Source organism: Augochlora pura, chromosome 10, assembly GCF_028453695.1.
Source record: "Augochlora pura isolate Apur16 chromosome 10, APUR_v2.2.1, whole genome shotgun sequence".
Taxonomy (NCBI): domain Eukaryota; kingdom Metazoa; phylum Arthropoda; class Insecta; order Hymenoptera; family Halictidae; genus Augochlora; species Augochlora pura.
Window position 1 is genome coordinate 8,100,377 of NC_135781.1, and position 16,360 is coordinate 8,116,736.

General features: G+C 35.8%; 1 protein-coding gene and 2 non-coding genes across 5 annotated transcripts; 1 reads left to right on the plus strand and 2 right to left on the minus strand.

The window, feature by feature from the left end:
• Positions 1-245: 245 nt before the first annotated feature.
• On the minus strand, positions 246-8,007 carry LOC144476033 (uncharacterized). Of its 3 annotated transcripts, none has more exons than XM_078192562.1 (12): positions 7,866-8,007; positions 6,946-7,160; positions 6,685-6,859; positions 6,281-6,409; positions 5,892-6,206; positions 5,590-5,825; positions 5,381-5,510; positions 4,201-5,283; positions 4,073-4,125; positions 3,128-3,989; positions 2,650-3,054; positions 246-2,576 (listed from the first exon to the last, which is right to left on the minus strand). In XM_078192562.1, exons 2-12 carry the CDS (start codon positions 7,131-7,133, stop codon positions 2,031-2,033), a joined length of 4,122 nt encoding a protein of 1,373 aa, XP_078048688.1. In that variant the 5' UTR covers positions 7,134-7,160; positions 7,866-8,007; the 3' UTR covers positions 246-2,030. The 3 variants fall into 3 exon arrangements, with proteins under 3 accessions (XP_078048688.1, XP_078048687.1, XP_078048689.1); XM_078192561.1 differs by having other exon boundaries at positions 6,281-6,418; XM_078192563.1 differs by lacking the exons at positions 6,685-6,859; positions 6,946-7,160; positions 7,866-8,007 and adding an exon at positions 6,520-6,643 and having other exon boundaries at positions 6,281-6,418.
• A 565-nt stretch (positions 8,008-8,572) lies between these two features.
• On the plus strand, positions 8,573-8,644 carry Trnae-cuc (transfer RNA glutamic acid (anticodon CUC)). Its single transcript has one exon. It is a non-coding gene; the product is annotated as a tRNA-Glu (tRNA).
• Positions 8,645-9,291: 647 nt separating this feature from the next.
• Positions 9,292-9,363, minus strand: Trnag-ucc (transfer RNA glycine (anticodon UCC)). The gene has a single exon. It is a non-coding gene; the product is annotated as a tRNA-Gly (tRNA).
• Positions 9,364-16,360: the final 6,997 nt, after the last annotated feature.

The following is a 16,360-nucleotide window of genomic DNA, read 5'->3' on the forward strand; positions in this document are numbered from 1 at the left end:
AAACAGTAGCTACAAATTTACTGGTATCGATACTATTAATATGTACACATCACAGTGCTACGGAATAATCGACATTGACCTAGAGTATAAAATTGGACACAGCGTACAGTGCCAAATTGTACAATATAAGATTAGTCGTTTCAATCAACGTATTAACTGTACGTAATCGTTAATGGAGGTATACTCTTGCAAATACAATTCCGGATTCAGTTCGTTGATCTTGTGGGAATAATGCATGGAAGATGTACCTATATACAAGGGTTTATTACAATTAAATGTGTACATTCGCCTTTTGTAACACCGAGTAAAATACATAGATTGAAAAAAATACAATAAATGCTATAAAAATTGAGCTCAACGAGAGATTGCAAACTTATCGCAATTGCCTTTCAGTAGCATTGGATAGCGTATTCGAGCAAATTGCTATTGTTTAGATCTCTCATAGATTGCACCGCAGTTGATGAATACATGCTGATTATATGTATTCCATATATCACAATATTTACAAATGCTTCGCCGCGTTTACAATCACGTTTGATTATATGAATATATACGCGTTTATAACAAAACTGCAATGTTTTACATTAAAAACCTTATAGTACCGTTCCTTTTATTTTTTTAAGCATTTGTTTTACTAAATTTAAAATATAATAGATGAAGTAATATGAGATCAAATAAATTGAGTGAAATAAAAAAAAATCAATGCATTTAAAGTGTTGTAAGAAAATTTTCAAATTATAGAAAGTAAATTAGTTGACTAAACATGCTCATTAAGATACCGTTTTGTCACATAAAATATTGTTAAAATGTTCAAAATTGAATTGTTTCACATTTTTTATGTAAATTGAATGAGTAAAGTAAATATTATCTAAGGGCTACAGCATTATACAGTGATATAGATTAAAATTAGTATATTATACATATACTTAAACTATAACACAGTTTATGAATAAATTTTCACTTCCCTTTAAATGTATGTATAGTATACTTAAGGCACATAGATCGAAATAACGATAAAAATAGTATTAATTTCCTAGCTTAGAAATAAATGAAATTTAAAGATATGGAAGCTTTCATAATTTTTAAAGTATCAACAGTTGATAACAACTTTAATATTAATCGCAAAAATTGAATTAAATAATTTTTCAACTTATAAGTACATAATGCATACTTAGTTAAAATTTATTTAACTTTTCATTTAACATGTTATATTATTCAGATCAAATAGAGAGTGTAAGTCTTCCATATCAGTACAATTTATTAATTAGACAATTTGTTCGTTGTGAAATTTGATGCAATTAAATGACTGAGCTATTTATCCTGTATATGTATGACATTTGTAGTTACACAATTTTTTGTGATAAATTTTCGAAGATGAATATTTTATCTAATATAATATTTAAAATGTATTTCATATTGCAGTAACACTTATGAAATAAGTATATACTATACTCTTGAGTATGTATATCCATAATACTAAATTGCAGTGGATATATAATTTTTCTATCTAAATAAAATAAAATATTTGTACAAATATGAAATTAAATAAAATGTTCGATATATATTTAGCAACTTAATAAAAACTGTTTTCGATTAGCATAAATGCATTCAAGTCTGTAAACGAAATAAATTACAAGTTACCGGAAAAATATTTTTTAAATAGGATTGTATAAAAAGAGCAGTCATAAATGAAACTATGATAGTTTTGTAAAAGTATAAAAATACATGAAAATAAGAGATCCTTTCATTTACTGGTAAATGCAAGTGGCAGCTTGTAGTACTGTTATGTAGTGTACGTATGTTTTATATGTAGTCTTGAGCATCAGTCGATAATAGTTGTACAATAATTTACTTATTTCTTAACTTAAATTGATTTTGCTTTGTTTTAATAGCTGTGCCCATCATTTACAAACTTTATAATGTTTTTGTTCGTTTATGAAGAAACATTATGAAACAATTGTGTATTCTTGATAATATTTTGAGCCTGTTACCGCCAAATATTGTCAAGAATCAAAATTAAATTGTAAAAATTATGATTTAGGACAGCTACTATTGTATCCATATATTGAAAAGGTGCTAATTGATCCATACATGTCAACTGTTACAAATTTTGTGAAATCTGTAGATACACAAACTTTTGCAAGAAAATTTGATGGTAATTCCACTACAGCTAATAGTGCCGGTTGCTTTGGATCTTTACCTTCTTTAAGCTTCCAGTATTTACTTACAGCAGATACCCCATTTGTGAGAGTAAGGGATTCATGAATATCTTCTAAGGGTCGTTGTGCGCCATAGACATTCAAGTCTGCACTTTGACTAGAAGACATATGTGAAATATTAATTGAACTTCTGTTATCCAATGTAAAACTAGTACTCCGACGCATATTTTCATATCTTCTTGTATTCTGCTTATCCTTATGTGTGTTCAAGGTAATGTTCCACCAAACTAGTTCGTCAGAAGTTACAGAGAGCAAAATAGGAACAGTAATTGTAGAAGGCGCCCAATACAATTGTGTGATAGGAGTTGAATGAAAACATAATTTATGTACTTCCATTCCTAAATTTATATTAATGATCTGAAAATCAATAAGATACTGTAATATGGCATTTTTCATTTTTTCGGTAAAAACAAATTTTATTATAGCTTACGAAAATATCTCCACTTTCACAACCAATAGCCAAATATTCTTCTTTTTGTGAAATTTCACAGCACGTTAATTTCTGCTTATACTTCTTTATAAAGTAATTAGTTAATTTGATAGACACTGGCAGCGTTATTGTGTCTTCTTGAAGTTTATATAAAACTACATCCCCATTTTCATTTAACACAGCCAAGATATTTTTTCCATAACTTAAACAACTGAATGTGGTGATTGTATCTAAGCCTCCAATGCTTACTCTATCTATTCGTAACCAATTTGTACCATTTATATTCCAGATTGTGATTATACCACTTCTTGTTACCGTTACGACACATTTTTCATTTATTTCATGAATTGAAATAATGAATCCTGTATTTTCTACTATGTATGCTATATCTTTGTTTTGCCATATCTATAAATGATTAAATAGAAAATTACAAAAGAACGTTAAGATGATATAGTTGTTAATCTAGGAAATTTCTTACCCTCAAATTGTCATCTTTTTCTCGGCAGATTATTACATTATTGTTTTGTATTATAGCCATTTTTATTAATTCTGCACTTTTTAAGATGTTTATAGTTTCCTTTTGGTAGATATCAAATAAGGTAACAACGTCTTCATCTGTAACAAATACTATTTTCGATCTATCAGAAGAAATAATTAAGTTATTTAATTTTCCATTAAATGGTTTAGATTCTGCTATTATCGTATCGCCAACTAACGTAACAACAGTATTCGAGAATGTCTCTGTAATAATAGTATCAGGTTCATATAATGGCTGCACAACTGCATCAAATAAAGGTTTTTTTATTGATTTGCAAATTCCTTCTACTGGAAGTTTCCACTTGTGAAGTAACTGGTTTTCACTACCACAAATAATGTGATATCCTTTTTCTTTTACCCAGTAAGTATCCAAAGAGGTTACACGACTCTTATATGTTGCTATTGGTTGCAGTCCGTCATTAGCTTTCCATATGTTTATAAAGCCATTAGAATCTGCCAGAATTAAGTACTGGCCATCATACGTTAAAGTACTGCAAACAAAAACTGTGTTCTCGTTTTCAACACTCGCTCTGGTTTGCTTTTTGTAGCTATGCATTTGATCATTGCTGAATTGAAACCATTTTATATATACAGCTTTATCTTCGGTAACAACAATTAATGAATTATTTTGTTCTGGCACGTTACAGAAGAATATAATCTTCTTTTTTTGCAAATTTGGATTATATTGTGATAGATATTTGTATTCCGAATTATGTCTACGATATGATATTAAAACTCCATTCGTTTCGTCCATTATATGTAGCAAATTGCTTCCTTCTGAAAATACTATGCTCTTTAGTTGACTGTAACAATTTTAATAACGTTATTATTGAAATTATTTGCACCAAATAGAACATACAAATATAATAAATCACAAATAACGGACCTGTGAAAGTTATGTTCGGGAATTGACACAACACACCCATTACGATCCCAGACCTAAAATAAGAGTTATACTTTATTCTACTTAATTGGATCAGAATAATAAAGGCTCATTTTCGTGAATATTTATACCTTTATAGTGCCCTTGTTTGTACAAACTGCAATATAATTATTATCCTGCGCAAATGTCATATCCAATATAATTTCTTTATCAACAGTGAACACTTTTGAGCTATTGTCATGAGAAAACTTGCCAGTAAAAATTTCTCTCCAAAAGGGTTGTTTTTGTTTCGGATTTAATAAAACAATTTGGTTTTTATCATAATCTGCATCATTATAAAGTCTAAAAAGTTTCATTATACCATGATCATCTAGTGACAGAAAGCAGTCATGATCACTAGATATAACAATTTTTTTTATTCGACTCTTGTTATGTCCAATAAAAATCTGTTGCCTTTTGTAAATACTATTCCACAAAAATATTTCACCAGCTCCATTTGCGACCAAAATTAGGTCCGGATCGTGTGCAAAACAAATTGTACAAATTTCTGTCAGCATCTCTTCACTCCATGGCATATACATTTGTCCCATTCTTTTATCATGTAGAACATATAAACTGTTAGTCCTTTCTTTTGCAAGACTAATGGCAGTATCTTTAACAAATCCTTCATAAGGATGATTCATGGCAATTTGTACTATATCTAGACATTTTTTGTATCTACACTTTGCTATGACACCTGCTTGTTCTTCTAAGAACTTTTCAAGATCAGCTAGACGCATTTTCAACACTGGGTCAGAATTTCTAGTAATGTACTCTCTGTAATTGTCCAGATCAATTAACAGATTGGTTAAACCACTATGCTCTATTGTTGCTTGAATAAAATCAAAGTTGAAATATATTTTGGGAAATTCTTCATATAATTTTGCTTCTTTCAAGTGATGTCCAATGTATGAGTAACTATAATTATCTGCTGGCAGTTTTGAAAAATCATCATTGCATTTTTTACGATATTTCTCAATAAACGATCTGTGCATTTGTGTTAATTCATCATTAGAAAATTTTTTTCGCAAATGGCAAAGTAATAAGTCATGTACACCATATATATAGCTACGTAGTTCGTTATTCCATTGTCTGGCAGCTAATGATTTATGAGATAGTTCAAGCATCATTTCATCAACTTGATGGACTTCCTCGTCCCAAAGAATTTCTAATGTCTATAAAATAAATAAAACATAAGAATATATTACATGAATTGTAATGACTTTAATTAATTTATAGCAAGTTTGCAATGTTTAAACAGTCACGTTTTACCTGTGATGTTATATTGATATCTTCTCTAAAAATTACTAATTCTTCATAATGTTTCCTCATTTCATCAGATAAATTCCCTATACATATATTAAATATCGCTTCTTGTTTTTTTAGAAATTTTTTGATGACTCTGAAGATAATGAAAACCAAACGAATTATAATTTTACTTAAATATATATAATTAAAGTTCTAACATACTTAAAACATACCGATTCTTTTCATCTCTCTTTATCAGAGAATTTAAGTAGTATATCCATTTATTTGATCGTAATTTCATATCATCTTTGAATTCTTCAAACTGAGCAGAAAACATGGCAATTAATAGAGGCATCCCTTTGCATTCATAATGAATTAGTTTTGCTTCTAATGGAAGTTTATCTACTTCTGTACCTAACACTTTTGCAAAAAGACCTAAAGTTTCTGCTTCCGTGAAACCATCACTCATCTATAAGAACAAATGTTATTATAAACACAGTGGCTAAGAAGATAAAAATATGTGATTATAAATTACCTCAATTACGGAAGGCCTCTTATCCAATACAATATCCAGATCAGCAGTTGTTACTAAAGTTTTGCATCCAAAATCAAATGTTTCAATTATTTTACTATTGCAAACGTCATCCAAAATTAATAATGCATGAGAATTGCTTTCTCTAGCAAAGTAATGTTTTAAAAAGTGAATTAAAGACTCTTTTAAAGGTTCAGGTTTTAAAGTTTCAGGTAACATTTCCAAATTCTTCACTTGATGATATAGTTTATTTAATTGAATCAATATTTCTTCATCTACTGAACACGTATATCCAAATTTGAGCCAGTAAATCTCATTCTAAAAGCAATTGACCAATTAATTTATATTGTTATTTTATTTTTTGTTTAATACTTTCCTCAACGAGAACCTACATTAAATGTATTTCTTACGAATTTGGTATCCTTTAAAGTGCTTGCTGTTAAACATGATTTACCAAATCCTTTCATTCCATGAAGTACAACATATTCATTTGGTTGCAATTGTTCCAAGTAATCTTTTAACTGTTTGATCTATAAATAAAGTGTATTAATTTACCTTTCTATAAAAATTATATATCTCGAATGTAAAACATTGATATCATAAAATGTTGGACAATATTTCTTTAACTTACATGATTCATATCCATAAGCATGCACATAAAATGTTAAAAACTTAATCGTTGATGCGTATTTTAATTATACTTCAATGCATGTATATACAAAATTGTAAGCAACAGATGACGTATTATGTTATCTATGCTAATTATACAATATTTCAGTTATTTTATGCATCGTACCTTTTGCTCCCTACTCACAGTTAATGGTGACAATGGTGGCAGATTTGGTGTGCAAACACGTCTCACATCAGTCAAAGTTTTTTCATTTGCTTCTTGCCGATCCATATCTTCACTTATCCATTCATAATGGTGTCGCAAAGCTTGACGAAATTTATCAAAGGCATCTGCTCCCCGACTAAAAAATACATCATAACAATATAATATCCAAATCCTTGTAAGTTACTTTTTTCATACAAACAGAAATTTGATTTTACTAGATACCTGGGAAGTATATCTAATAAAATTTCAGCTTTTTCCTCTTTAGAATCACCAGCTTTGATCCTCGCTACATCTTCTTCAGATAATATGTAGTCTGATTTCAATGGTTTTATTATATCATTGAATACATCTACGTCAATAATTATACTTGAACGTAGACGTTTAAGAATGTCTACATGTAATCTGTCCATTTTTATGATCTCCACATGCTGTAAAGTCTATGAAAAAAGAATCAATCACTGTAGTAAAATATAGTATAGTTAGCATATTTTATGAACAAATTTCACTTCATGAAAAATTAATTTTAGCGTTTTTATTCACTCCATTTCATTTCAGCATTTCATTCATATTTTTATAAATCAAAATGTTTTTAGTTATACTCAACTTCTATAACTATTTATTTAATAATATTTGTCCTTTCCAAATTTTGGAATTCGAGGAGTATACTATTTGAAATTGTTTGCCACCTGATTTAAAAACTTCAGCATCAAAATAACCTTGACGAAAATAGACACAAACTATAGTCTTATATACAAGTTAAAATTCAAATAATAATTAAAATTCACAGGAAACTGTACAGCTAAATAATTTTAGAATGCACTAATAAAATTGTTAAGTCAACTTCTAATCGACATACACTGTAATATATTCTTGCAATTGTGAACACAGAATTACATATTATAAATAATATAAGAGGAAAGGTTAACTGTTGCTAAAACGCACGCAGGTTTTTGGGTGCAACAGGTTTTTGTTCTTAAACAAGAATCTATCGTTCTTAAACAATACAGTATATAAGTTAATTACACGGAGCAATTAATTTAGAAAATATATACATACACTGCGGTCAATGACTCTGTAGTAAAGTTCTCAAATAATTCTGTAATCATTGGAGAAGTTGGTGACAAGGTAAAAGTGAACCTCACCTTATTGATGTTACTCACTACAATTACGCAGAACCTCTATTTTTCGCGAGGCCTTTGTTTGGGAACCACTACAGTCTTTCCAGCATACAAAACTCACTCGCGTTCATTGTTCGCCATTAGAGAACTAACACTGAAATGAACTGGAAGTTGGAGTAACTGATTGTACCTATGTGTCGCGTATATCGTATATGAGTCAGAACACATCGTTGCCACTGTTGCCGAATTAACCAATCAAATTCAAGTGTGATAGGACTTCAATGTCACATGGTAAAACTTTCCCGCCATTTCTCTATTTAGAAATAACTTCTGTTTTATTAGACTACCAAAACTGCCACTTTGAATTCCTGAAGCATGTAACATAATGTTGACAAGACCTTGAAAAGGAGTTGAAAAATTTGTTTACTATCAAAAACAAAAATGTATAGGAATGTTATTAAATCATGAAAAATATGTGCATAATATTAACTAAAAATAAGTATTTCTCTGGACAAGTTATTATTTTATGTATTTTGTGTATTATTTATCTCAATTCATTAAAACAGTATGATTTTTCGATCTACATGTACATATATTGGAATGTAAATACTATTATAGTATTCAGACAATCTATTCAATTTAGCTAATATTTTGTTAATTCGATATCTTAACCTAAATTGTCACGAAAAACTAACTCACCATTCTGCTTGTTAGACAATTGCAACATCAAATCCGGTATGGTCTAGTGGCTAGGATACCTGGCTCTCACCCAGGAGGCTCGGGTTCGATTCCCGGTACCGGAAACTTTTTTGGCTATTTGTTTTTATTACTTAATAATGTGTTGTATTGTATTTAATTCATCCATAATATATTCGTATTTTATATATTTCACTAAAAATATTTCCAATATGTAATATAAACGTGGAATTATATCACATATTATTTACTTAGACATACAGAGTATTTCAAGTTATTTCCGCCAAACTGTGATCGTATATTTCTTACATAAAAGGAGATAAAGATTTTTGGGCGATGAAATTACGCGATGGATGTTTAACTTTTGAATTATAAATAAGTACATGCTATTCTGCATGAAGTATGTTTATCGCGACGCGATAACCATTCTTCACAGAATTTATAGCGAAATATAAAATACGTTTCTTAAAATGTAAATTACGTTTCGTAGAATGTAAAACGCATGTAGTACAAACGTAGATAATGACCAGACCAGAGAGGGTTTATCAAAATTATTGTAACTCCAGAAAATAGATCTTACCCTGTGTAGATCTTACAACACAGTAAACAAAATTTTAATTGCAGTAATCAATAATTGATTTCGGATCACATTGCTGCGTGGATACGTTGTTCTACCAAAAATTACTTTATCGCCATTGCAATTTTATATGTATACATAGAAAGATGATACAAAAAGATTGCAAAAATAAATCACTGCGATGGCCGGGAATCGAACCCGGATCAACTGCTTGGAAGGCAACTATGCTGACCATTACACCACCATCGCAGTTGAAAGGTACTTCACTACAACGAGTGGTGAGGCCACTACGCTATCAGGAAGTATGTATGTTCTACGTGATAGTTAATTAAAAGTTAATTTAATGCACAAGGCATTGTTAGCTGTTTGCCAATTAAGCGGCATTATCCTTACAAAATGATGCGTTTTCTTCTTAAACCTTCGTGCAAACTGTGCTTTATCCCTATAAATTAAAAAAGTTTAAAACCGGCTATTGCCTGGTGCGTAAATTCCCTTTAGTTACTCTCGGGTGCAGCTGTTCATTAAATCTTTTTTCTTCAAAGTTTAAATGTTTGAAAAATAAACGCATTTTTACTACGATCACGTCGGAATACACATAATAAATCAAATTTTTCAGTACTTAATTGAAGAACAACTAAATTTTCTATTTCCGGAGAAATTTCGTTTTAAGAAGCCACATAACATTTGTCCCCCGTGAAAAAGCTGTCGCCAACATATATTTGTTTGCATTGTTTCAAAAAACTTGACTATCCACTTCTTGTAGAAAATATTTATATACATTTACCCAGTATATTTATCGGTATAAAAAAGTAATACAGCACAAAAATTCAATTAGCGAAACGACTCTGAAACGGCTCAGTTAACAATTTATCTGCAAAATAAGCTTCGACATTTGAAGCCTTCTCTCCATTAGACGCCTCAATTACTCGGAATTTCATTATAACGTGAAAGCTACATAACGCTCCCGATCGGTCATAACTATCGGAGGATCGGAGTTCTATTCAATCGACACCTGCCCGCTGAGAGATTAAATTATTTTTGAATAATCCCGAGCCGACTGGGCAACCGAAGTCGTTATTGTACGCGACACGAGATTGCGGAAATGAATTATTTGATTAGTATAGTCAGTCAGCTATTCGCCGGTGACGCGTATAGGTGAGGCCGGGTTGTAGCCAGCGCATGGTAGACAACCTGCAAATTCGATTACGTTAGAAACAGCATTTGGCGCTCAGCCTGCATTAGCCGTGCATTGGTTACTTGCCCGATTAATTTGTCGCGAATTCACTGTTGCGAGCAACTGTGCCATTTTCCTGGTGTCCGAATCGCGAGCACTAACTACGGCAAAATCAATACGGCGTGTCGGTCGTAAAGGTGGCACGCTCCTAATTAAATGGAGGAACGCTGGAATGAAACAATGCGCCGGGAACAATTACAATAACAATCCGAATTGGTGGCCGACGAGGAAAAGTGGGAGGGAACGTTGCGACGTTGCGGCAAAAGGGTGAAAGTGTCATGAAAGTATTCCTCATCACCTTTCGCCGTGGTTGATGAACGGGGCGGGTTCGGCGCACGAAGGCAACGCGGGTCTATCATTATTAGTTCGCCGGATCGTGACGATGAAGTTATGACGGCATTAAGATACCAGCGGCTGTATCCTTTAATTAAAAGTATCTCATTAGAAAAAGAGCAGTGTCGCGTGATTTACAGGGGCACGAGGGTGGCGTTGCCGCGGTTGGTCGGCCGGTGAGCGTTGCATTTCGTATCGAGGATTTGCATATCGCGTGTACCGGGACTCCCGTTAGACGCGCCGGTTGCCTAAAGTGCAGGCGCAAACACTGCTCGTATCGTCCGGCTAAGAATTACACGATCGCCTCGACGACTATTTGCTTCCTTCCTCCGTACGCCAATTAATCGTCGACGATCAAACAGCCGGAGTTCTCGTTTCCGTGCGAGCTTATGCCCGACTATCGCCCGTTCCTCCTTTTTCCACCGCGGATTTATATCCTGAGCCCGACAACGTGAAATTACTTGGAAGTTGCGCGAAGAGAGCAACAACGTACGGAGCTCGTTCTTTTCGGTCGCGACAGCTGCGCGCACCAGTTTCGCGAAAGTTTCGCGGGAAACTTAGCGAACGCGAGTTCGTTACTCCCCCAACGTCCTTATTTATTTACGTTTTATTCGCTGGACGTCGGGTCGCTCGTGCCAATAAGTTCGCGACGGTTCGTCGCACGCGTATCGTTCGAAGAAAAAGAACAATCGGGACCGGATAAATATCGTTCAAGACTAATAGGATATTTCGGAGTCGAGAGGTGCTTGCCCATTGTCTGATATACACCCCCTCCCCACCCCCCTTCTCCGCCCATCCTCCCCCTCCTCCTCCTCCTCCTCCTCCCGGTGCTCGTCCCTGTTTCTCCTCTTCAAAGCCGAGGGCGATTGCCGGAGGGTAAATTCAAACCTCTTAGGGGCTGATCGATCGGCACTAGTCTAAGCACTTCAAATAGTGTGATCGTGGTATGCGAGCAGGAATGGCAATAACGTTGATAGGATAGTAATATGATTATCACCTGCACAAGAGGACACATAGTGGTGCTACACGTATAATTAGAGATGGGATTGAAGAGCCGAATAAGGGGCGGGGGACAGGTGGGGGATTGAGTGGGCGGGGGGCAGGGGCAGAGGGGAGGGGGCGGGGGCAAGGTGCAAGTATAATGCCATGCAAATACATCTCATCACTTGGTCCACCAGCAATAGAGTGCATTAATCCGCTAATGCACATGGGTCCCGTAAAATTAGATTCGGCCAGATTTAGTTGGAAATGCGATATTTCAGTGTCGAGTGAATTCCGAACGACTCTCTCCTCTCTCTCTCTCTCTCTCTTTCTCTCTCGCTTTGCCGCGGCGGGAGGACGCATCTCGTTTCTGCGAGGCTCGACTGGCGTAAAACGTTGTTACTCGTGAACCAGATTAATGCCGACATGCACGCTCCGGCGCATCCTCGATCGATGGAAGCTGCGCGTCCTTAATGCGGCATTAATAAAAAAAAAATTTACGATCACCGATACGCGCCCGACCGTCACGGACTCTCGTATTCATACGAATTGTCGTTGCCCCGTCCTGACGCGCGGATATTCCATGCACGGATTAGTACCCTCGCCGTGATACCAGTTTAATTTAACGGGGGATTAACGCGCGCACTTATAAATCAATGATTAATTAATAACTTACACTGTCGTGTGCCACGGCGCAAGTTTAATTGCTCGGCGCTGGGTGCCACTTAAAATTTATGGATCTCATTTGAACTTGTCCTTGATAAAAATCAGCCGTTGGCCAAGATCCGCAGCGACCTAAAACAATCATAGAGAATTTAGACATCAATGATAATTGGAATTTCAGTCAAAGGATTCTAGGAATTAATTGCATCTAAACGTGATATATTAATTATGCCATTTACCTGAGTGACCTGTCCAATGAATGAACACTTGAGTCGCGTGTTTGATAAAATGACCGCTATTCCGTTAATTCTTTCAATAATATTATCACAACTGAGCCGGTTTGCTATTAAGTTTATTCATACCTGAACATAATTTTAGCATTTTCTAATAGTTTTTTGTAAAAGCATAATGATCAACGTTTTCGTATAATAAAGAAAATGTTTATTCAGTGAGTGGTAGTCATTGGACAAATCACCCTAATTTGGATTGCATTCAAATTTAATCGCGTACGTATTTTTCCCGATTTTATCGTAATTATAACAATAATGTAATTTCACGGCTTGGTAGAAATATATTTTTTGTCTGTTGTACAGTAGTGTCGGCGTTCTTGTAAAAATCAGCCGATTCTTCCACGAATATTGCAGCGACGAACGCATGCTCCCCACCTCGGCAGACTAACGTACGCAATGTTCGTCGTGGTGTTCGCAGGGTCGCGTGATTACTTGCGTCCAATTAAATTTAACGAATTTCCACCGGTACGAACGGCTTTATTGGTTTCATTAATTACGCATGCAGTGTGTTGTCCCGTGGAGCTGGCCGGTCTCCTCCGAAATGCACGCACGTTCGACCGGTCCAGGTTTCCGCGGGGTTGCGATCGCGTCTCTCTGCTCGTGGATCCGCGCGTATTCCACGTTTCGCGAAATCGAGAGCGATGAGAGAACGATTAAAGGCCGACGATTCGATTGGTCGAGGGACCATGCCCCGCGGGACCTACGCGCCGTATCGACCGACGTGCCGATATTCAGAATTTGCTAATTAAATCCCGGTCGGCTCGACTCAACGGCTTTGTCGATTTACTACTTTACTAAAACATCCGCGCGACATTGTAAACCGGATGACCCGCTCGAACGGTCTATTCGAATTGGCCGTAACGCGTTAAGCTTCATTCACGTTGGATTCTTCTGTTGCTATCGCGTCCATTGCAGCGTTACAATGAAAAACTCGCAATCTTAAAACTATTTAATAAAAAGACACTGAAATTGTCTCAGTTAAAAACCTGAGTAATCGAATTACTAGTAAAATTTAAATTGCGAACATGTTGCGGCACTTTGCTTCTAATTCGATTAAAGAATAGTCATTTTTGTGAATCTTAGCGAAGAAAATGTTCATCAATAAATAGATCAATTTCATGAAATCTGAATAAATACACTTCTGCTCGATCTGGATTGATTTGCTTTATTGTACAAATTTAAGAACATTCGAAGCTTTCAGAGGATAACTTGAAATTTTGATATCAAAAACTGTAAATTTTCTGAATGTAACCTTGATGTTAACGTGATTATTATAGTACGAGCTCAGCGAGGACATGTAAATGATTTCGGAACTTCGAATGACTGCTAATGTGAACTAACCTTCATCGTTTGTTTCGGGACATGTAACGTTACAGGGTTGATAAACCGAGTGATGAAAAGGAAAAAAAAACCGAACGATTCGTTTGTGCGCAGCGCGGCAACACTTTGTCACCGAATTTGCTCCCTTACCCTTCCGATTCGTTTGTTTTCGCGGCGGCAACACAGATTCGAACAATTCCCGTTTGCGAAATATCGAATTGGCCCGGGTTCGCGTAATCCCGGCGCTGAAACAATCGAAGAGCATTCGACGGACAACGGTGTCAAAATTGACGAGCGATGCACACGCTACTTGACACGACGGCACGGAAAATTAGATGTAAAGTGACCGTGGTAAATACAGGAAAAAGAATGTTTCCTGGGCATGATCATTTCGGGGCGTCGCGCCGCGTCGGCAGAAGTGCGGGACGAGCGGCTGACATGCGAGATCCCTATACGCCTATCGACACGAATATGCTAATGATCCCGTGGCGCGTTAATTATGCTAATTCCACTATGATTCACCAGAGCAAACATATGCCGCCTTGCATTTTATACCGACCACCTGCGGCGCTCTAATTGTCCATGAATTATTAATTTACAGAGGAATAGCTCTCCTTGCGCGCACTTCCGAACTTTCACTTTTTATACACTCGGCAACGAAAATATTGGGATACCTTTCGAAACGGAATAATCTTTCTAGTACTGGACTAAACGATTTGAATTTTTGTTTAGACGATAGAGGTAGAGCCGATATCTAATTATTTACAGTTCATAGTGTGGGTAGATAGGTGAATTAATCGTACGCGATGTGAAGTTACTGTTTTTTACTAATATATATACAAATATACAATATTTCTCCGCTGGCTTACTGACTCGGTATTGTCCTCACGGAGAGTGTTCTTTCACGACGTTAATTTTAGGACGCGTCGTAACCAAGTCTTTCTTAAAAACTATAACTTCGCGCTTGCCCTGGTAAAATTCCGAAACAACCCTGATTGGCTAACCCGCGCGCTGGATATTTTCCAATCAGTGCTGTTCGTTTTTCCGTATCACCGCCTACTCCTTACGCCCTTGGCGTGCTTGTTTTCGGAACGGCGAGGTGACCGGAGGGGATGCGTTTTACCGTGCGAACGTGGGACTTTTCTTCAGGCCACCCGTGCCGGACCCACGTGTACGAAAGTCGATGCGCGTCCGGCCCAAGTGCCCTTCAGATAATCCCTTAATTTACGACGGTCTCTGTTTGCTATTGAGGACCTTCGGAAAAGACTCTAATAAACATGCGTTGCAAAGATCTGGAAAATGTCGACTCAAAAATAGCTTCGTCGAACGAGAGTCGTAAATTACGTTCGTTGTTTGCACGAAGAAGAGACTTTCTCTTGTGCGCACGACTGGGCGCTACATTAGCATGCATGTAACTTGTCGAGATCTACAAAAAACATTTTTGAAGTTTTCTTTTGTCACTCTAAGCAATGGCATGAAAAATAGCACTCACGTTATGGTTTAGTAGACTGGTACTTTTTCATCTAAAAATATTCAAACTTTTTAGTGCAGCTCTTTTCCGTAATTATAAATCATAAACGCTTCCTTAATTTCTAAAATAATATGACGAATTCTTAAGTTTTGATGTTGACTAAAGATTTAGATAATTGTCTATTACCTCAATCTTTTGTACAAATTGTCATTAAATAAATTAGTTGAACCAGTGAATTTTTAAAGTACGCATTGAAGTTCTGTTTAAAGTAATTAAAAGATTTGCAATTTTGTAGAAAACTGAAACTGAGAAGCAACTTTGATAGTAATTAAAAGACAAAACAATCTTTCAGCTAAGTATCACAATTTCGTGTCCAACCCTAAACGCTCCTCACAACTACTTTTCTTTAATTTCTTTTGCGCGCACACGAGCATCACCGTCAAATTGCACGTAATTAGTACAATTACTGTTAGCGTGGCCACATGTCCGATTTATGTATGCATATGTTCCACGCACGGGCAACAACAACGTAAAACGGAGGAAGTACGGTTGCACGGTCGTCTATTTTACCTTGTAAATCTTCCAACGACCATTCTTGGCCTAGACACCCCGCCGTTGGCCTTCTTCCGCGAGAATGCTAATTAACAATTGGCAATTCGCAGGCGATGCCGGGCGAAACCGTAAAACGGTCCGTTGGCGGAGGCTAACAAGGCGTGAAGGGTGATTTAACCGGTGACGTCACGGTTCCACCGAAAATGTTTGACGTTCTCGAGGAGGTCGGGAACGAAGACACACGCGAAGAGCTGAAGAGAAGGGCGGAAAAGAGAGACAGGGATCCCCGCAGGCTCGTAAACCGGCGCAATGGTCCTGGAGGAGGGGGGGAAGGGCGGTGAAGGGTGGTTAGCCGGGGCCAAAAAGCGGACGGAGGTCGTCAATGTTGATGATGCGTGGATC